General features: G+C 35.2%; 1 protein-coding gene across 7 annotated transcripts in view; it reads left to right on the plus strand.

Annotated features, from left to right (window-relative positions):
* ASB11 (ankyrin repeat and SOCS box containing 11) overlaps window positions 1-16,979 on the plus strand; it is a 67,927-nt gene that overhangs the window by 14,863 nt on the left and 36,085 nt on the right. For 5 of the 7 annotated variants that reach the window (XM_044670359.1, XM_044670360.1, XM_044670363.1 and 2 more), the window contains exons 2-3: window positions 8,568-8,647; window positions 15,022-15,129. In XM_044670359.1, coding sequence (XP_044526294.1) covers window positions 8,568-8,647; window positions 15,022-15,129 — 188 coding nt within the window. Of the gene's footprint in view, window positions 1-8,567; window positions 8,652-15,021; window positions 15,130-16,979 lie in introns of all 7 variants that reach the window. The other 2 variants (XM_044670361.1, XM_044670362.1) reach the window with 2 other exon arrangements.

Here is a 16,979-nt window from a genome sequence, read left to right on the forward strand (position 1 = left end):
CCTGTCTCTAGGCCTGACTCTCACTCCACTGAGCTACCCAGCTGCCCCTAAGAGCTACTTTTTACTCTGCTGCCATCTTAACCTGGAACCTCCTAGAAAGAGCTCTATAGTTATTTTGAAAGTAATTTCTTTTACTCACTTGTCCTGTTTTGGTAATATAAAAAAAAGAATGTTGATTTTCGTGGGTTTATTTTGAATATTGTTACTTTACTGAAATTATTTCAATTAAAATTTAGTTAATTCTCTGTGTTTCTCTAATTAGAACATCATATCAACTGCAGAAAGTGATTATTTTGTTTCCTCTTGACCCATACTAAGTCCCTATTTTTTTATTCTTTTTGCTATAGCTAGTTTTTCTCAAACCATAAAATAATTTCTCACTGATCTTTATCTTATTGAAAAGGGCTCTAAAAATTTTCTATTACATCTAATACTCCCTCAGTTATTGTATATCATATTAATGAAAGATCCCTCTATTCCTATGATTTTTGCATATCTTTCTTTTAAAAAAAATGGGTTCTATATTTCATCAAATAATTTTTCTGTATTTATTGATATACTTTAAAAATTATATTCGTTATTAATATGGTCTCTTTTGTTTATGGTTTTCCTAATATTGAGGAATTTCTGAATTTCTGGCATAAATCCAACCTGATCATAATGTATAAATTTTTTTATTGTGCTGTTGTGGTGTCTTTGCTAATATTTTATTTGATATTAGGGTTATTAATTTGTAGTTTTGTTTCTTTTTTCTCACCCCTGCCTTAGTTATCCAGGCCAAATTTAATTTTGAAATTAATTATTCTTTGCATGTTTGACAGAATTCACTGTAAATCTTTCTGGTCTGGGATTTAAAAAAAATTAATTGGTTAAAAAACAACTCTATTTATTAATTCAGAATTTTTTTTTGCTTTCAGAATTTTGACTTCTTTGATTTCCCTCTTTCTTTTTGTGTTTGTTTTTTAATTTAATGCCTTTATAGGGTTTTTTTTTTAGCTGCACATTTGATCCATTGATGTGTTCCTTTTCTCCACGTTTAATAAAAGTTTTTAGAGATATAACTTTCCCAGCAAGGACTACTTGGACTGTATATCAAAATTTTTGATATATTGTCTTACTTATTGTCATTTTCTTTGATAAAATTTTTTGTTGTCTTTAATGCCTTATTGCCTACATTTTAGGATTAAATTATTCTCTATTTAATTTTAAGTCTTTTTTTCAGATACTGTTTATTGGTTGTAGAATTCATTGTGTTGCTATCCATAAGGAAGAAATGTATTTAATAATTTTGCTTTTCTGAGTGAGCCAGGTGGTTCAGTGGACAAAGATTCACATCTAGAGATGAGAAGTCCTAAATTCAAATTTGGCCTCAGACACTCCCTAACTTTGTGACTGTGGGCAAGTCACTTAACCACAATTGCCTAGCCCTTACAACTCCTCTGCCTTGGAACAAATACTTAGTATTGATTCTAAGACAGAAAGTATGTGTTTAACAAATACTTTAACCTTTCAGTATTTGTTTATGAGGGTTTTTATGCCCTAGCGCCATGTTGGCGAAGATGTGGTTCTGGTGTGCTAGAGGGGGCTACTCTATTCCCCTGTCTTCACCTCACCTGAAGACATTTTTTGCATGCCCCTGTCCCTCTGTGAACACATCCTTCCTCCACTCCCTGGGGTAATGCAAGGTGGGGAGGGGCTTGCAGGTGGCTTGAAGGTGCAGTTGGGCATGCAATCTAAAAAGTTTGCAATGCTGCCTTTGAGCAAGGCTAATTTTTGTAAAGGTGTCACATGCAGCTGAGAAATATATGAATATATATATATGTACATATATATATATATATATATATATATATATAAATTCCCTTCTGTTCCCATTTAGTATTCTCCATTGAGCTATTACAACTACATTTTCTAAAGTTCTATTTTGGACCCTAACTTCTTTCTTGTTTATCTTTTTGTTAGATTTGTCTAAGTGTGAAAAAGTACTTTGTGGTCCCAAGTATTATAGTTTTACTTTCTTTGTCTCTTTGTCATTCAATTAAACATTCTTTATGTACTTAGCTCCTATGCCTTTTGGTACATATATATTATAGTTTTATATCATTTTATTGCCTCTTGTGCCTTTAATCATTATTTTCCTGCTTATCTCTTTCAGACATATCTACTTTCACTCTTTTTTGGCTGAGATCATGATTGCTACCCTTGCTTCTTTTTTTTTAAAGCTTAAATATATATGTAGGTTTCTTGCAAAAAACAAATATATTGTTGGATTTGGCTTTTCAATCCATTCTGCTATCTTCTTCCATTTTAAGGATGAGTCTTCTTTGACCTAATTTCCAAGTCACTGTTTTTTTCTAAAATATGTTTTACATTTTCTTTTGTTTTTTACAATCCTTTGATTTTGTTCTAATATTTATTATTGTGTCAAAGAGTAATTTTGTTCTTTCTTCTCTGTCTGATTTTCAGGCATCAAATATTCAAATATGGTTTTCTACTTTTTATTCTAAGCTATTTTCTGTTCTTTGATTGTCTGGTAGTGAGCTATCTCACCAGGCATGGCATGCTTTGATGCCTTTACTCTTCAAGGCCTGGGCAGAGTTAAGGTCTGTTTCATGTTTCCACAGAATGGTAGGATAAGGGGTCAGGGGAGGATGTATTGGCAAAGACTGTAATAGTAGTAGGGAAAATTAATGAGTAGATCCAAGATCAAAAAATGGTTGGTCAGGCTGTGCACTCTTGCAGAGCCCTGGGGCTAGATGTAGGAGGAGGGGTGCTGAGTAAATATTAGACATTAGTCTTCTCTGCTATTAATTCATAAGAGTCTTGCCTTTTTATTTTTTTTTTTTTGTTGTTGTTTTGATCTGTGGAGTGGGAGAATTGTGGGAATTGAATGAACCAAACTGATTCCATCTTGTAATAACTGACTTAATTTTGAGACATGAGTTTCATTTTCCTACAACTTCTCCCTGCATACTAATCATGGTGAGTTATATCCTGTTTCACATGTAGAAAAGTCTACCTGCTCACTCTCCCTCCCCTTCAACTCCTCAAACTTGCTCATCCATTTTGCTATCTTCTTCCATTTTAAGGAACTTGCTCATCCCCATCCCAATCATAAAATCCCTAATCTTTTCTCCAATTAGAAATCAGATAATTTAATCTTATGTCCCTATTTAATTATTTTCTTTTAATGCATAAAAATCTATCCTTCCCTATATGCAGGATCCAGTGCCAAGTTAAGGAGGACTGGTCCCAATTTATTATGCAATTGACATGGATTACTTAATAAATTGACATGTTTGGAAACTCAAACCTGTGGAGATATTTTATTAGCAGAGACGGCAAAAAGTAAAACAAAGTCTCCAAGCCAAAAAGAAATAGGTTTATTGAGAGAGGGCTGGTCTCACAATAAAGGCATACTGGTCAAAACCAAAGATCCAGAACCTTGTGAATGGCCTCCCTTTATACACAAAAGACTGATGCTCCAAGTGTCACATCAGAACAGACACAGACTCCCCAAATGTCACAGGCTAGTTTATATTCATAAGCTTGAGTAAGTGTACCTAAGCATCAATCCTGAGTAACAAGGGTTCCTAACAATCAGCAAAATATTAAGCAAAAAATAATAAAAAGGAGAAATGATGTTTGATACAAAATGTGGGTCAAACAGAATGTGGGTGGAGTGATCTTGAAGCTAAAAGAATCAGAGGTGCTTGTGGTTTTGGACTTGAAATCAAAAGGCTTAAGTATAGCAAACTCTCTAGTGCTTAAGACAAACTCAAGGCCACACTTCACTAGATAAAATGCTAATGTAATCATAAAAAGGTTGACTGATACTTATGCTAACACTGTTCAGCTATGCTAAAACTACAATTTTAATTAAATCAAGATTTGTGCTAGTAATAAAATGATTGTAAAAGCTAATTTAGAAATAATCGTAAAGTGGGGTAGGGGATTTCATATTCACAAACCTTTGCTTCTTTGTATATGTATTTCACATTTGACCCATCACAGGAGACAATTTTCTTTTTTAGAATTCCTGTTTTGGAGAATAAAGACTGGGGAAGGTGTTTAGTTCTCTATTTTTTTGTTTACATGAGCCCGATTTTTTATAATGCCACTTAAAAGGATTCAGCTTCAATCCCCTAGTTCCTATATATTTTTCAGAGCTTATATCCCACTATTCAGCTATACATAAACACATTCCTCCAGACACAGTTCTATATACTACCTCCCAAATATTTCTTGCATTTTATTATCTTTGCACATGTTATTCTATCCACCTACACTGCTCTGGATGAATTGCCCTTCCAAGTGGCACAGATAACTATAATTCTATTCTTTTGCTGAATTTGTTGTTTGTTAGTGGCGCTATTAAATTTAACCACCATCTTATCTTTGAGTTTGTAGTATAGGTATTTTTCTAGAGTTAATCCTGTCTTCAAGATCAGTATATTTTGCTTGTATGTTAAAAAGTGTGATAACCTACATGATGTTTTATCGTAAATTTACATTTTCTAGTGACATATTAAGTATTAAAGTTTAGAAAATGCTCGGTTAAAAAATAATTGCATTTTGTTTCTCTTCTTCAATATTGTCCTTCATTTTCATGTATTTGTATACTGAATCAATTATTGTCTTTTTCATTTCTTTAGTGAGGCTTGCTTGTTACTATGCCAGTTAATTCTGCTTTCAAAATCTTTCTCTTTAAAATAATTCAGAAATATCCCACAGTGGTTCCATATTTTCTTCAGAATTCTCAGGATCTTCTGCCTCATCAAGTGATTTTTTTATTTTCTTTTGCCTTATAATACTTAAATATAGATGCCTGTATTCTCACACTTGATCCCTATTGTTTTATCTACTAATATAAGTAAGTTTTCTTCCTCCTGAGAGCTTTGTTAATTTCAATCTTTTTTCCTAATTTTCCTTATTGCTCACTTTCTGAATCCCTCCCCTTTAAAGGCAGTTTCCCTAATGGCTAGATGTCAACTGTTTCAGCCTCCCTCTGTATTGGACCATTCATTGTTCACTAGTCTGAATCACTGCCCAAAGTTACTTTTGGGGGGTCAGAAATGGCCTCAGTTGAATGCTAGGCACTTTCCCCTCAGTCTCAGTGTAGTGGCATACTGCCTTTCATCCCTGTGTTTCCTATCCCCATTGCCTCTGTTCCTCTCTTATCTGACTCATCTAACTCAGCTCTTTGCTGTATATTATTCCTTCCTATTAAAGCCTAATCCTATTTAAGCATTTGGATCTCCTTTGTTTCAGAGGAGGAAGGTTGAGGTTGGGGTATAAAGTTGAGCTCTACTGCAAGAGAATGAGTTGTCTTGTGCAGTTCTGATGTTAGGAACATGATGAGGAAAGTAGGTGCTCAATGAGTGTGACAGGGGTTAAGGATTATTGATTTTCTCTGGTATTAGTTCTTTGAGTTTTTACCATGTTTAGATTCTTGGTCATGAAATCAAGTGAAATTGTTTTATCATCGTGACATAATTCCTATTTTGAAGATAGTCTAGAGATTCAAAGAATAAGAGAATATATACAGTCCTTCATTTGGTTCTCATGACCCTGAAATCCAGACCTCTGATTTTATTGCTGTAAAAAGCCTCCGGTGAAGAATTTTTAATAGTCAACAAGTCAACAACTATTAAACACTCTGTGTCAGGCTCGGATCTAAGTTCTGGGGATCCAAAAAATGACAAAAAAAACCCTACCCCTTCCCTAAAAGATACTAGTGGATTAATTTACTTACCAAGACATTGGCATTTTCTTTGCAATTTATACTCAGATTTGCTTGTGGCTCTGTGAGTTTGCGACTTGACTGGTGCTCTGAGAGTTTTATGTGACTTGTCCAAGGTTGCATGAGACATATCTAAGGAAGGATATGAAATTTAGGTTTTCCAGAATCCAAGACGATTTCTCTATTCTCTGTACCGTATTGCCATTCTAAATGCTTAACAATATGTTAAAGTCAAATTTTTAGAGCCTGGGATTATATGAAAGGGATGTCTTTATTTTGAAGGTAAGAAAATTTAGATTCAGAAAAGCAAAATAACTTTGCCAAGGTGACATGAGAAGCAAATGTAGAAATGGGACTGAAACTAGATCCTCTTTTCACAAATCCAGTACTTCTTCACAAACTGAGCTACATTTTCCTGTGTGACATCAGTTGCCAAGAGAAACAGAGATGTTGGCTTCTCATCTAATTAAGCAGATCATTTTTTTTTCCAGATTCTTAAGCAAGGAAGACATTAGTGAGCCTGTTTCTTAGGGCAAATAATACATAGGGCTGATACACTAGCTACCTGGCATAACTGAAAATCTGATAAGATTAGACCCAAGAGAACACAGGACAGGAAACAACAAATAATGCAAAGGTTGGGCACCATTAATGAGAACAAAAATTTCTTTGTATGTTGGAGGCATCCTTTACTGGAATGAGATTAAACAGAAGATTAGGAAACTTCTAGTGTAAAGTTTACAGTGTTCTTGTCTTTCAGAATCCGAGAGAATAAACTGCCATAGGTGTACACATTTGTTCTTTATAGTGCCTTTTTCTGAAGAACTTGTAACAATAATTAATTTTATATATGTAATCTCATTTGATTATTTATTGTTTATATTTATATACACACACACACATATATATATGTATATATGAAGTACTTGAACCCTAGATGCTACAGATTCAAAACCAAATATGCTTCATTAAATGATGCTTTGGCAAATATTACCTTATCGTAGATAAAATGTTAGATACATTTATCAAATACCAAATGTAGGTGATAAGTAAGATTATATATATATATATATCACATATATTTATAAAGCATTTAATATACTGGTCTCATTTGAACCTCACAACAGCTCTGTGAATTAGGTGCTTTACCCATTTCACATATAAGGAAAGGAGTCTGAAAGATGTTCAATGACTTGCCCAGGGTTACACTTTTATAAATGTCTAAGGCAGTATTTGATCACCTTCTGACTTTCCATCCAATTACTCTAGCCATTGAGCCCCTGTATATGTGATATGGTGAGTATTCAATAAATACTTCTTTATTCACTGATTGAATCCACGTGGAGGTGTCAGTGTATTTTTTCAACTCTTCTACTGGGAATATTACTTATATCCATTTTGTACCTAGATAAAGCTGGCACAATGAAGTAATATGGAGAAAAGATTGAATTTCTAACCACTTTCCTTCCTCAATATTATAAACAGAGTGAAGATTTCCTTTCCATGTTTGATTATAGATAGAGCAGTGATGGCGAACCTGTTAGAGATGGTGTTCTGGGTGCTGCTTCCACCCCCACCCCCTGGGCTGAGTGCCATGCCTGCCCCACCTGCCCCACCTGAGACCACATGCAATGCCCCTCTCTCCTACCACATGCTGGGTACGCCCTATGCCTCTCCCTTACCTCACACGGGGGAGGGAAGGAGTACTCCCATTGGGCTGCTGGGCAGAGAGGAGAGTGCAGTGAGGAATGTCCTCAGTGAGTGTAGAGAGGGGGAGGGGAGTGGCCCGAGCACCCCACTCCCTTCTAGCTCTGCCCACTATGAGCCACTCACCTCACCCCCTGTGCACTCCCATTGGGCTGCTGGGCAGAGGGGCGGGGGATGGGAAAAAAAGTAATCAGTCATGATGGAGAGGGGGAGGGGAGCTGCTCCACCCGAGTCCCTCTGCCTTTCTAGTAACGAACTGGGAGGGGGTGGGAAGGAGCATTCTGCATGCCATCTTTGGCACCCATGCCATAGGTTCACCATTACTGGTACAGTCTTTTGCGGGCCTGAGTTCCACATGTACTAGCCAAAACGCCTTAGCCCAAGTGAATAGAGGGTTACTCTAATCAATAGAAACCAAGATAAGTTTGCCAATTGAATTTTATGGTAGGAAGAAGAAAGCATGGAAGGGCAAGAAAGATAGCTGTGTAATAATACAGTGTTGATGGAAATTATTCCCTGTGTAAGCCCATATTTGGAGCTATGTTCAAGTACCAGATATAACGTAATGGTATGGTCATAATCTGTCCCTTTCCCTCAAATGACCTCACCCCTGAAATTGTGATGAAAATGATAAAATATAACTTTGTCATTTATTTATTTATTTTTACTTACTCATAGTATTTTATTATTTTATTTAAGTATTTTTCCATGGTTATGATTCATGTTCTTTCCCTCCCCTTTTCTCTCTCTCCTCCCAGAGCTGACAAGCAATTCCATAGGGTTATACATGTATTATCACTCAATACCTATTTCCATATTACTCATTTATAAAAGAATAATCTTTTAAAAAACCAAAATCCCTCATCCTATACCCATATAAATGCATGATAAATCAAATGTAAAATATAACTTTGAATGGGACGAGTTGACCCTCTATGCTGTAGTATTCCTGACTACAATGAGATATATTAGTATTTTCTCCATAGGGCTCAATTTTTAGAGCAAACTATATGATGGGCATTTTTGTATTCTGCCCTTCCAAATAGTCTCTATAAAGTTGTCAGGGCAAATAATTCATAGGAATGCCATTTTATTTGGTTTTAATTTTATATTTCAGATTGCTGGGCTGATCGGTCCCCACTTCATGAAGCTGCATCTCAAGGGCGTCTCCTTGCTCTCAAAACTTTAATTGCACAAGTAAGTAATTGGATGATTGTCTCAAAAGAATTTTTAGTGCTTATATTGAAACTGAACCTTACCTTTATGATCCACATAGACCAGCAATTCCCAAATTATGTTTTGAGGTTCCCAGGTGTACTGAACTATATGAATAGTCTATTTAAAAATGTATACCATTTTTCCTCTAGAGGATATTGGTGTTTAAAATTAGGAAATGCTATTTACTTTCCTTCCATCCTCAAACAACTATACTTTAATCATATATGTAGCAGGATGGAGTACTGTGTTTAAACAAAAAAACTCATTTCTTTAATTCCCTATTGATATCTATAGCACATTAAAATTAAACAAAGGAGCAGCAACTGGGTGACATAGTGGATGGAATGCCAGGCCTGAAATAGTCAAAACTCATCTTCCTGAATTCAAATATGGCCTCTGGACCTTAGTTACTAGCTATATGACTCTGGACAAGTCATTGAGCCCCGTTTGTCTCAATTTCCTTATCTGTAAGGTGAACTGGAGGACAAATTGGCAAACCACTCCAATATCTTTGCCAAGAAAATCCCAGAGTCAGATATGACTGAAAATGACTCAACAACAAAAATTAAACATGCTACTTTTCCAAAATTAATTCCAAGACTATACTTGTCAACATTTACTTTGGTGTGTTACATTTTATTTACTATATGAAAGTTCATGATATGGAATCCAAGGCCAAGTTGTAATAAAAAGGTAAGTTGCCTTACTTTTTGCAAAAGGTTTAATAAATATATGAATAAATGTAGCCAGAAGAAATCGTGCTTTATTTAGAATGAAAATGTGTACTGCAGGGATGATTCATTATGCACCCTTTTATTAGTTTTTATCACTCCAGTCCCACTCGTGGAGGCATCATTTTAATCAAAAAACAAACTACAAACACTCTGTGCCAAGTATCATGTTAAGCACCAGGTACTATATACTTTTGTTTTTTTATGTTTTTTTTTCATTTCTTCCTCTTATAAGTTAACTGTTTTTGCCCTAAAAGGGAATTACCAATAAAACATTTTCAATAAACCTTCATGAAATATATATTTTTTCAATTATTCTCTCATCTCTTACTGCATTTACTTATTCTTTGATAATTCTGGTGACTGAACTAGTCAGACTGCTTAAAGTCAAATTCAGTTCATTCACAACATTGTTTCCTTTGCCTCCAAGTTTCTCTTCTTTTCTCTTTCTGTTTCTTTACATATAGTCAGAAAATGATCAGATTGATTTCATTATCAGCAGTTTCCATCATTCATTTTTTATCTATTTAATATTTAGAAGCAATAGTGCTGTGAAAAGAGCATTAGAGAAGGATCACAAATATTTGGAATTGAAATAGACTAGTCCAGTCTAAAGCCTGGAGAGCGTATGTTTTGCCTTATGTCATACAATGAATTAATTGCAGAGCCAGAAGAAAGTCCTGAGATTTTTGTGTGACATGACACAATACACAACCTTTCTGGACCTCACTTTACAATGAAGAGATTTGGCTAGGTGGAGGATAAGATTTCTTTCAATTCCAAAATGATATGATTCCAAGATTCTAAGAATTTTCACCTAAAGTTTTTCCATAATGCACTGCTGCCATCTTGTGAACAGATTTGTTTTTAAAGCATTGAGCTTTCAAAAAATGCAAGTCATATATAAGATAAAGAAAAAACTACTTTTCTATATTAAATAAAATGATCAATTTGAAACTTTATTTTAAACTTGGTTGATCTGAAGATTAGACAGACCCATAGAAGCAGGACAGAACAAGAACTTAGGGGCCCAGCAACAAAAAATAGGAAGAACTCTGGATCTGTAGGTATTTAGCATTCAGAGGTCTAGCATTAAGCAAATAGGGGTTCAGGCAAGGAGATATGGTAGTGAATACTAAGTATCCTCATGAGCCCTAAGAAACAAAGATAGAATGTGACCTGATAAACCTTGAGCACATTTGGAATAATGACTCACGTTTCCCTAGCATTTTTATTTTAACAAAGGTACAATCTCTCACAAACCTTATGAAATTGATAGTGTATTATTATTCTCATTTATAGATGAGGAAACTGAAGCTCAGCATAGTGGCATGATTTGACCATGGTCTCACAGCCAGTAAGTGGCAGAAATAGGATTGGAATCTCAGTCTTTCCTGACACTAAGCTTTTCCCACTACCCAAAACACTCTCAAGTCTCCAAAGTTACCAGTGATCTCCTTTTTTAAATTTTTTAAAATTTATTAATAGAATTTATTAACCCTAAACATCATCCATCAAATATGGATGATAGATATGGATACATAGATAGACAAATAATATCTTTCTTATTCATTCTTTGGAAGTAAACATTCACAAGTTATTCAAATATTAAAATTCACAGCTGTATATAATGTTTTCTTGGTTCTACTTATTTCAGGCTTCATTATCTCATGTAGTTTTTTCTGAGTTAAAAAAAAATTAACCAGCTCACTATTTTTTGTGGCATAGTAGTATTCCATCAAAATCATACTCCAAAATTTTGTCATTCCCCAGCTGATGAATATCTGCTTGATTTCCAGTTCTTTATGACCACAAGGAGAGCTGCTATAAATATTTTGGAATGTATAGGTTCTTTTCCTTTCCCCCTGATCTCCTTGGGAAACAGACCCAGGTTATTGCTGGGTCTGAGGGTACACTACAGTTTTATAATTCTGTTCATAATTTCAAATTGCTCTCCAAAGTGGCTGGATCAATTCACAGTTCCACCAAAGTAGTTAGTGTCTTCATTTTCCTACAGTTTCTCCAACATTTATCATTTTGCCCTTTTGTCATTTTAGCAAATCTAATGAGTGTGAGATGATATCTTTTGGAGCATTTTTTCATATACCTATATATGACTCTGATTTCTTCATTTAGAAACTGTTCATATCTTTTGGCTATTTATCATTTGGAGGATGGCTCTTATTCCCATAAATTTGAAAAAGTTCTCTTTATTTTAGATATGAGACCTCTACCCAAGAAACTGCCTACGAATTCTGCCCCCATCCCAGTTTTCTGCTTTCCTTCTAATGTTGGTAGCATTTATTTGTACAAAAACCTTTCAATTTAATGTATTCAATTATCTATTTTACATTCTCACAGTACTCTCCATCTTTTGTTGACTCATAAATTCCTCTCCTATCTATAAATCTGATAGGTAATATGTTCCCTTTTCTTCTAATTTGCTTATGATAGATATCTCCTTTTTTGTTTAGAACATGTCTCCATTTTGATCTTATCTTAGTGAATGGTATCAAGTTTCTGCCAAACTACTTTCTAGTTGTCCCAGCAATTTTAGAGTAGTGATTTCTTATCCCAATAGCCTGGATTTTTACTTTTATCAAATACAGGGTTGCTATATAATCTTTTACTACTGTTTGCTTTAGTCTATTCTGTTCCACTGTTCCACTGTTCCACCTTTCCATTTCTTAGCCAGTACCAAATAGTTTTGCTAATTGCTGCTTTATAATTCATTTTAAAATCTGGTTCTGCTGGATCTCTTTCCTTTATGTTTTTTAATTAATTCTTTTGATACTCTTGATTTGTTCTTCCAAATGTATTTTGTTATTACTTTTTCTAGCTTAATAAGTTGTTTTTTTTTTGTAATTCATTTGAGATGGCATTGAATAAGTAAATTAGTTAAGGTAGGTTTGTCATTTTAATCAATGAGTTACCAAATCTGATGGTCTCTTCACAGTGCTAATCCTTCTCAACTTGTCTGCTGCATTTTGCACTACTGTCTCTTCTTTTGGATATCCTCTGCTCTTTGGGTTTTCCTTAAAAAACCTTTTCCTGCTACACTTTTAACCTTTCTGGCCACTATTTCTCGGGTTTCTTTTTGTTGCATCTCCATCCTTCTCACTCTAAGTGTTCCTTTTCCTCTAGTTCAGTAATAGGCCCCACAGGCCAGATACAGCCTCCTGAAATGTTCTATCTGCCCTGCAACATTATTCCTAATCTGACAAATACAATGAGTAGGATACAATATAATGAAACTTCGAAAGAGTTGCCTTAGAAACAGACTGATAGATGAGCATTTCCTTTCCTTTAGCCCCCTTTTTAAAAAGTTTGCCCATCATTGCCTAGTTCTCTCATTTCATTTATAAAAGCATTTTAACTTTTTTCCCCTTAAACTTTTGCTTCATCTCTTATAGGAAATCTAGTTGATTTTGTGTCTAAGCTATATTAAGAGATAGATAGGTGGCACCATGGGTAGAGTGCTGGGCCTGGAGTTAGGAAGATCTGAGTTCAAATATAGCCTCAGGCTTTCACTAGGTGTGTGACCCTGGACAAGTCATTTACATGTACCTCAGTTTCTTCAACTGCAAAATTAGAGATAATAATAGCACCCATTTTAGAAGATTGTTGTCATCTGAGATTTTGAGATATTATTTACAAAGCCTTTAACACAGTTCTTGGCACATAGAAGGTACTTAATATGAAGGAAGGGGGCCTAGCAGTACCAGATATTAAACTATACTATAAAGCAGCAGTTATCAAAACAATATGGTACTGGCTAAGAGACAGAGAGGAGGATCAGTGGAATAGACTTCGGGTAAGTGACGTCAGCAAGACAGTATATGATAAACCCAAAGAGTCCAACTTTTGGGACATGAATCCACTATTTGACAAAAACTGCTGGGAAAATTGGAAAACAATATGGGAGAGATTAGGTTTAGATCAACATCTCACACCCTACACCAAGATAAATTCATTACTCTCCCCTTCTTTCATTTTAGCCAATCTGCTAGGTGTGAGGTGATACCTCAGAGTTGTTTTCATTTGCATTTCTCTAATTATTAGAGATTTAGAACACTTTCTCATGTGTTTATTGATACTTTTGATTTCTTTACCTGAAAATTGCCTATTCATGTCTCTTGCCCATTTATCAATTGGGGAATGGCTTGATTTTTTTATACAATTGCTTTAACTCCTTGTATATTTGAGTAATTAGACCCCTGTCAGAGTTTTTCGTTATAAAGATTTTTTCCCAATTTGTTTTTTCCCTTCTGATTTTGACTACATTGTTTTTGTTTGTACAAAGGCTTTTTAGTTTAATATAATCAAAACCATTTAATTTACATTTTGTAATTTTCTCTAACTCTTGCTTGGTTTTAAAATCTTTCCTTTCCTTTCCCAGAGATCTGACAGGTATACTATTTTGTGTTCACTTAACTTATTTATAGTTTCCCTCTTTATATTCAAGTCATTCACCCATTCTGAATTTATAATCAACAAATACTGTAGTTGTAGGCTCCCTGGCCCAGGAGACTCACTGGTACCACTAGCTCCCCTAATATCAGCCTGTTAACCCCCTTATTACAACCTTTCCATTCAGTTTAAGAATTTATTTAAGAATAGTAGCTAATATATGCCAAGTACTATGCTAGCCACTAGGAACACAAAGACAAAAACTGAACTCTTCCATCACTTCCACTCTATTGAAGAGTACACAGAGAAGTAATATATATATATATATATATATATATATATGTATATTGATTTCAAAAGAGCAAAGAAATATCACCCAGGTTATCAGAATTTCCTTCAAGTCTGGGCTAGGATTGAATGGCTAGATTGCCTTTGTGACCCTGGATGTAAATGCTTTTAGGATCTAGTAGCAACTAATCCAATAAGCCACAATAGATTATACAAAATGTATAAAAGCATAAATAAAAAATCCTTTCATATCCTAGTAATATGAATAAATAAGTACAGTCCTACTACCAAATACATCAGCAACTACTCTGTCATTTGAAAACCAGTAACTAAGGTTTAATATTGAAACATTTGTTTATTTCCAAATATAGTTATAGTTTTTTGGTCACTAATGTTTTAGAGCCCTGGAAGAATCTAATGCTACAGCACTGTGAAGCTAATGAATTATTTATTCTATTTAATATTTTCTAATTCAAGCCTTTTCCTGACTATGACCTCTTTTTGATGTTTAAATTTATTTCTACTTCTAAGACTTATTCTCAGGAGCAGATAGATATAAGGTATTTCCTCTTTATATTATTATATGTGTATGGTCATAATTGAAGAATAAGTTGAATTACTTAAAAGAGCCTTTCTCCAATGGCTAGTTGTAAGCTAGAAAGGAGATTAGAATTTAGGGCTCTGGGCAACCATATTCATCCTTTGAACACATGTCAATTCTATGAGTTCCACATCTTCCCCTTCTAGCTCCCCTTTTTCTTAGCCTAGACTCATTTCTCCTCGTCCTCTCTTTAACCCTCCTCCATCCTTACTTAATATCAACAAATATTGTTCATTTCTAAAACATAGAAAACTGGAGAGAGTAGAGAATATTGCCACTATCTTCTCAAATATTGTAGTCAATCCTCTTTTCTTCCAATTTAGGGAATCAATGTGAACCTCGTGACAATAAACCGCGTCTCTTCTCTACATGAAGCCTGTCTTGGGGGCCACGTTGCATGTGCAAAAGTCTTATTGGAGCATGGCGCCCATGTGAGTAGCATAGAACAGTAAACACTAATTCTAGCTACTGTTCATTTCACTGAGACCTGTGTTCAGAAACTGGCCCTTGACCAAAGGCATGACACTTCTTTAGAGCAGGGCACAAGATGTGACTGGGACCAAGTATTCCAAGTGTGTTCTGGAGGCAGCCTTCTAAGGTAAATTCAGATGCAAGAGAGACAGTGACTCAAGGACAATAAAACAATCACTGAGCAGAATGTTCCATAGGAGATGGAGGAGAGAAGAGGACAGGTCTAGGCAGGGTTAGCTCACTGGGTATATGACCACCATCACAGAGAGGGAGAAGGGAAGCATCTCCTTTGTTGGCATCCTATTTATGTTTTTAGAAAAATTTTTTCCACGGTTACATGATTCATGTTCTTGTTCTCTCTCCCACTACCCCCCCCCAACCCCATAGCCAACACGCATTTCCACTGGTTTCTTCATGTGTCATTGATCAAGACTTATTTACATATTATTGATAATTGTTCTAGGGTGGTAATTAAGAGTCTACATCCCAAATCGTGTCTGCATCAACCCATATGTTCAAGCAGTTGTTTTTCTTCTATGTTTCCTCTCCTGCAGTTCTTCCTCTGAATGTGGGTAGCGTTCTTTTCCATAAATCCCTCAGAATTGTCCTGGGTCATTGCATTGCTGCTGGTACAGAAGTCCATTACTTTTGATTTTACCTCAGTCTCTGTGTACTATGTTCTCCTGGTTCTGCTCTTTTCACTCTGTATCAGTTCCTGGAGGTCATTCCAGTTCACATGGAATTCCTCCAGTTTATTATTCCTTTGAGCACAATAGTATTCCATCACCAACAGATACCACAATTTGTTCAGCCATTGTTAGCATCCTATTTTAACAAATGGTTCTTGCTAATGAGGTGCTGGGTTCAGTTTCCTAATTCAGAACAACTGCACATGCTCTTAATATCAATATTCTGATCCTCATGCCCTGGGGAAAAACTGTTTGCCTCCTCCCTAGAAATGGCTTTTCCTTTTGGTATTTGCTCTTGACCCAAAGCATTCTATTATACTAATCTCTACTATCAACTCCCCCCGCCCCCAGAATGTCCTTAGAATCTTGGTGATCTTCCCCATTAGTTACTGAAATTCCAAAACTATCATTATTCAGTTCTATGCTTCATTCAAGCAGCAGTGAGTGAGTGAAGATTCCTATGACTCACTTATTCCTTTTTTGATGATGAATCTTTTCAGGGATAAGGCATGGAGGCCACCTGGTACATCAAAAAGAACTCTGGATTTGTAGTCAATTTCAAGTTATTTTCATGATCACTTTACCTCAAGTAAATTTAGCCTCAGTTTCCTTAACTGTAAAGTGAGGCAATTGGCTCAGATGATCCCTAAGTTTTCTTATATGAAATTTTAGGGAATATTACAAACTAAGGAGGGGTTTCTTAATAAGCAGAATAAGAGAGTGGAGCTCAGGGGCAATAACTGGGATCATAAGGAAACACATTATTTTCTGGTTTCTTCAACCATCATTAGACAATAGTTAGTCATGCCTCAAAGGTAAAATGTGGGTTGAGAATAGAAAAAATTAGAGTATTTTTGGGGAAGAGGGACAGGGATGTTAAATTATAGGAGTTGGGGAAGAATGGTTAAGGTACTGGGAGTTGCTAAGACAATCATAAGTATATTTAATTTTTTTTAGATTTATTTATTTCTAATATTCTCTTTTTAAAATGTTGGGTTCTGAATTTTGTTTCTCTTTCCTACCCCTCCTGTTATGAAGAAAATTAGGATTTTAGACATTTAGTATAAATAGCACCCAGGCTGTCAGATAAGACCTAAAGGTTCCAATGATGGAATAGTGGC

This window comes from Gracilinanus agilis, chromosome 3 (genome assembly GCF_016433145.1).
Source record: "Gracilinanus agilis isolate LMUSP501 chromosome 3, AgileGrace, whole genome shotgun sequence".
In the NCBI taxonomy this organism is placed as follows: Eukaryota; Metazoa; Chordata; class Mammalia; order Didelphimorphia; family Didelphidae; genus Gracilinanus; species Gracilinanus agilis.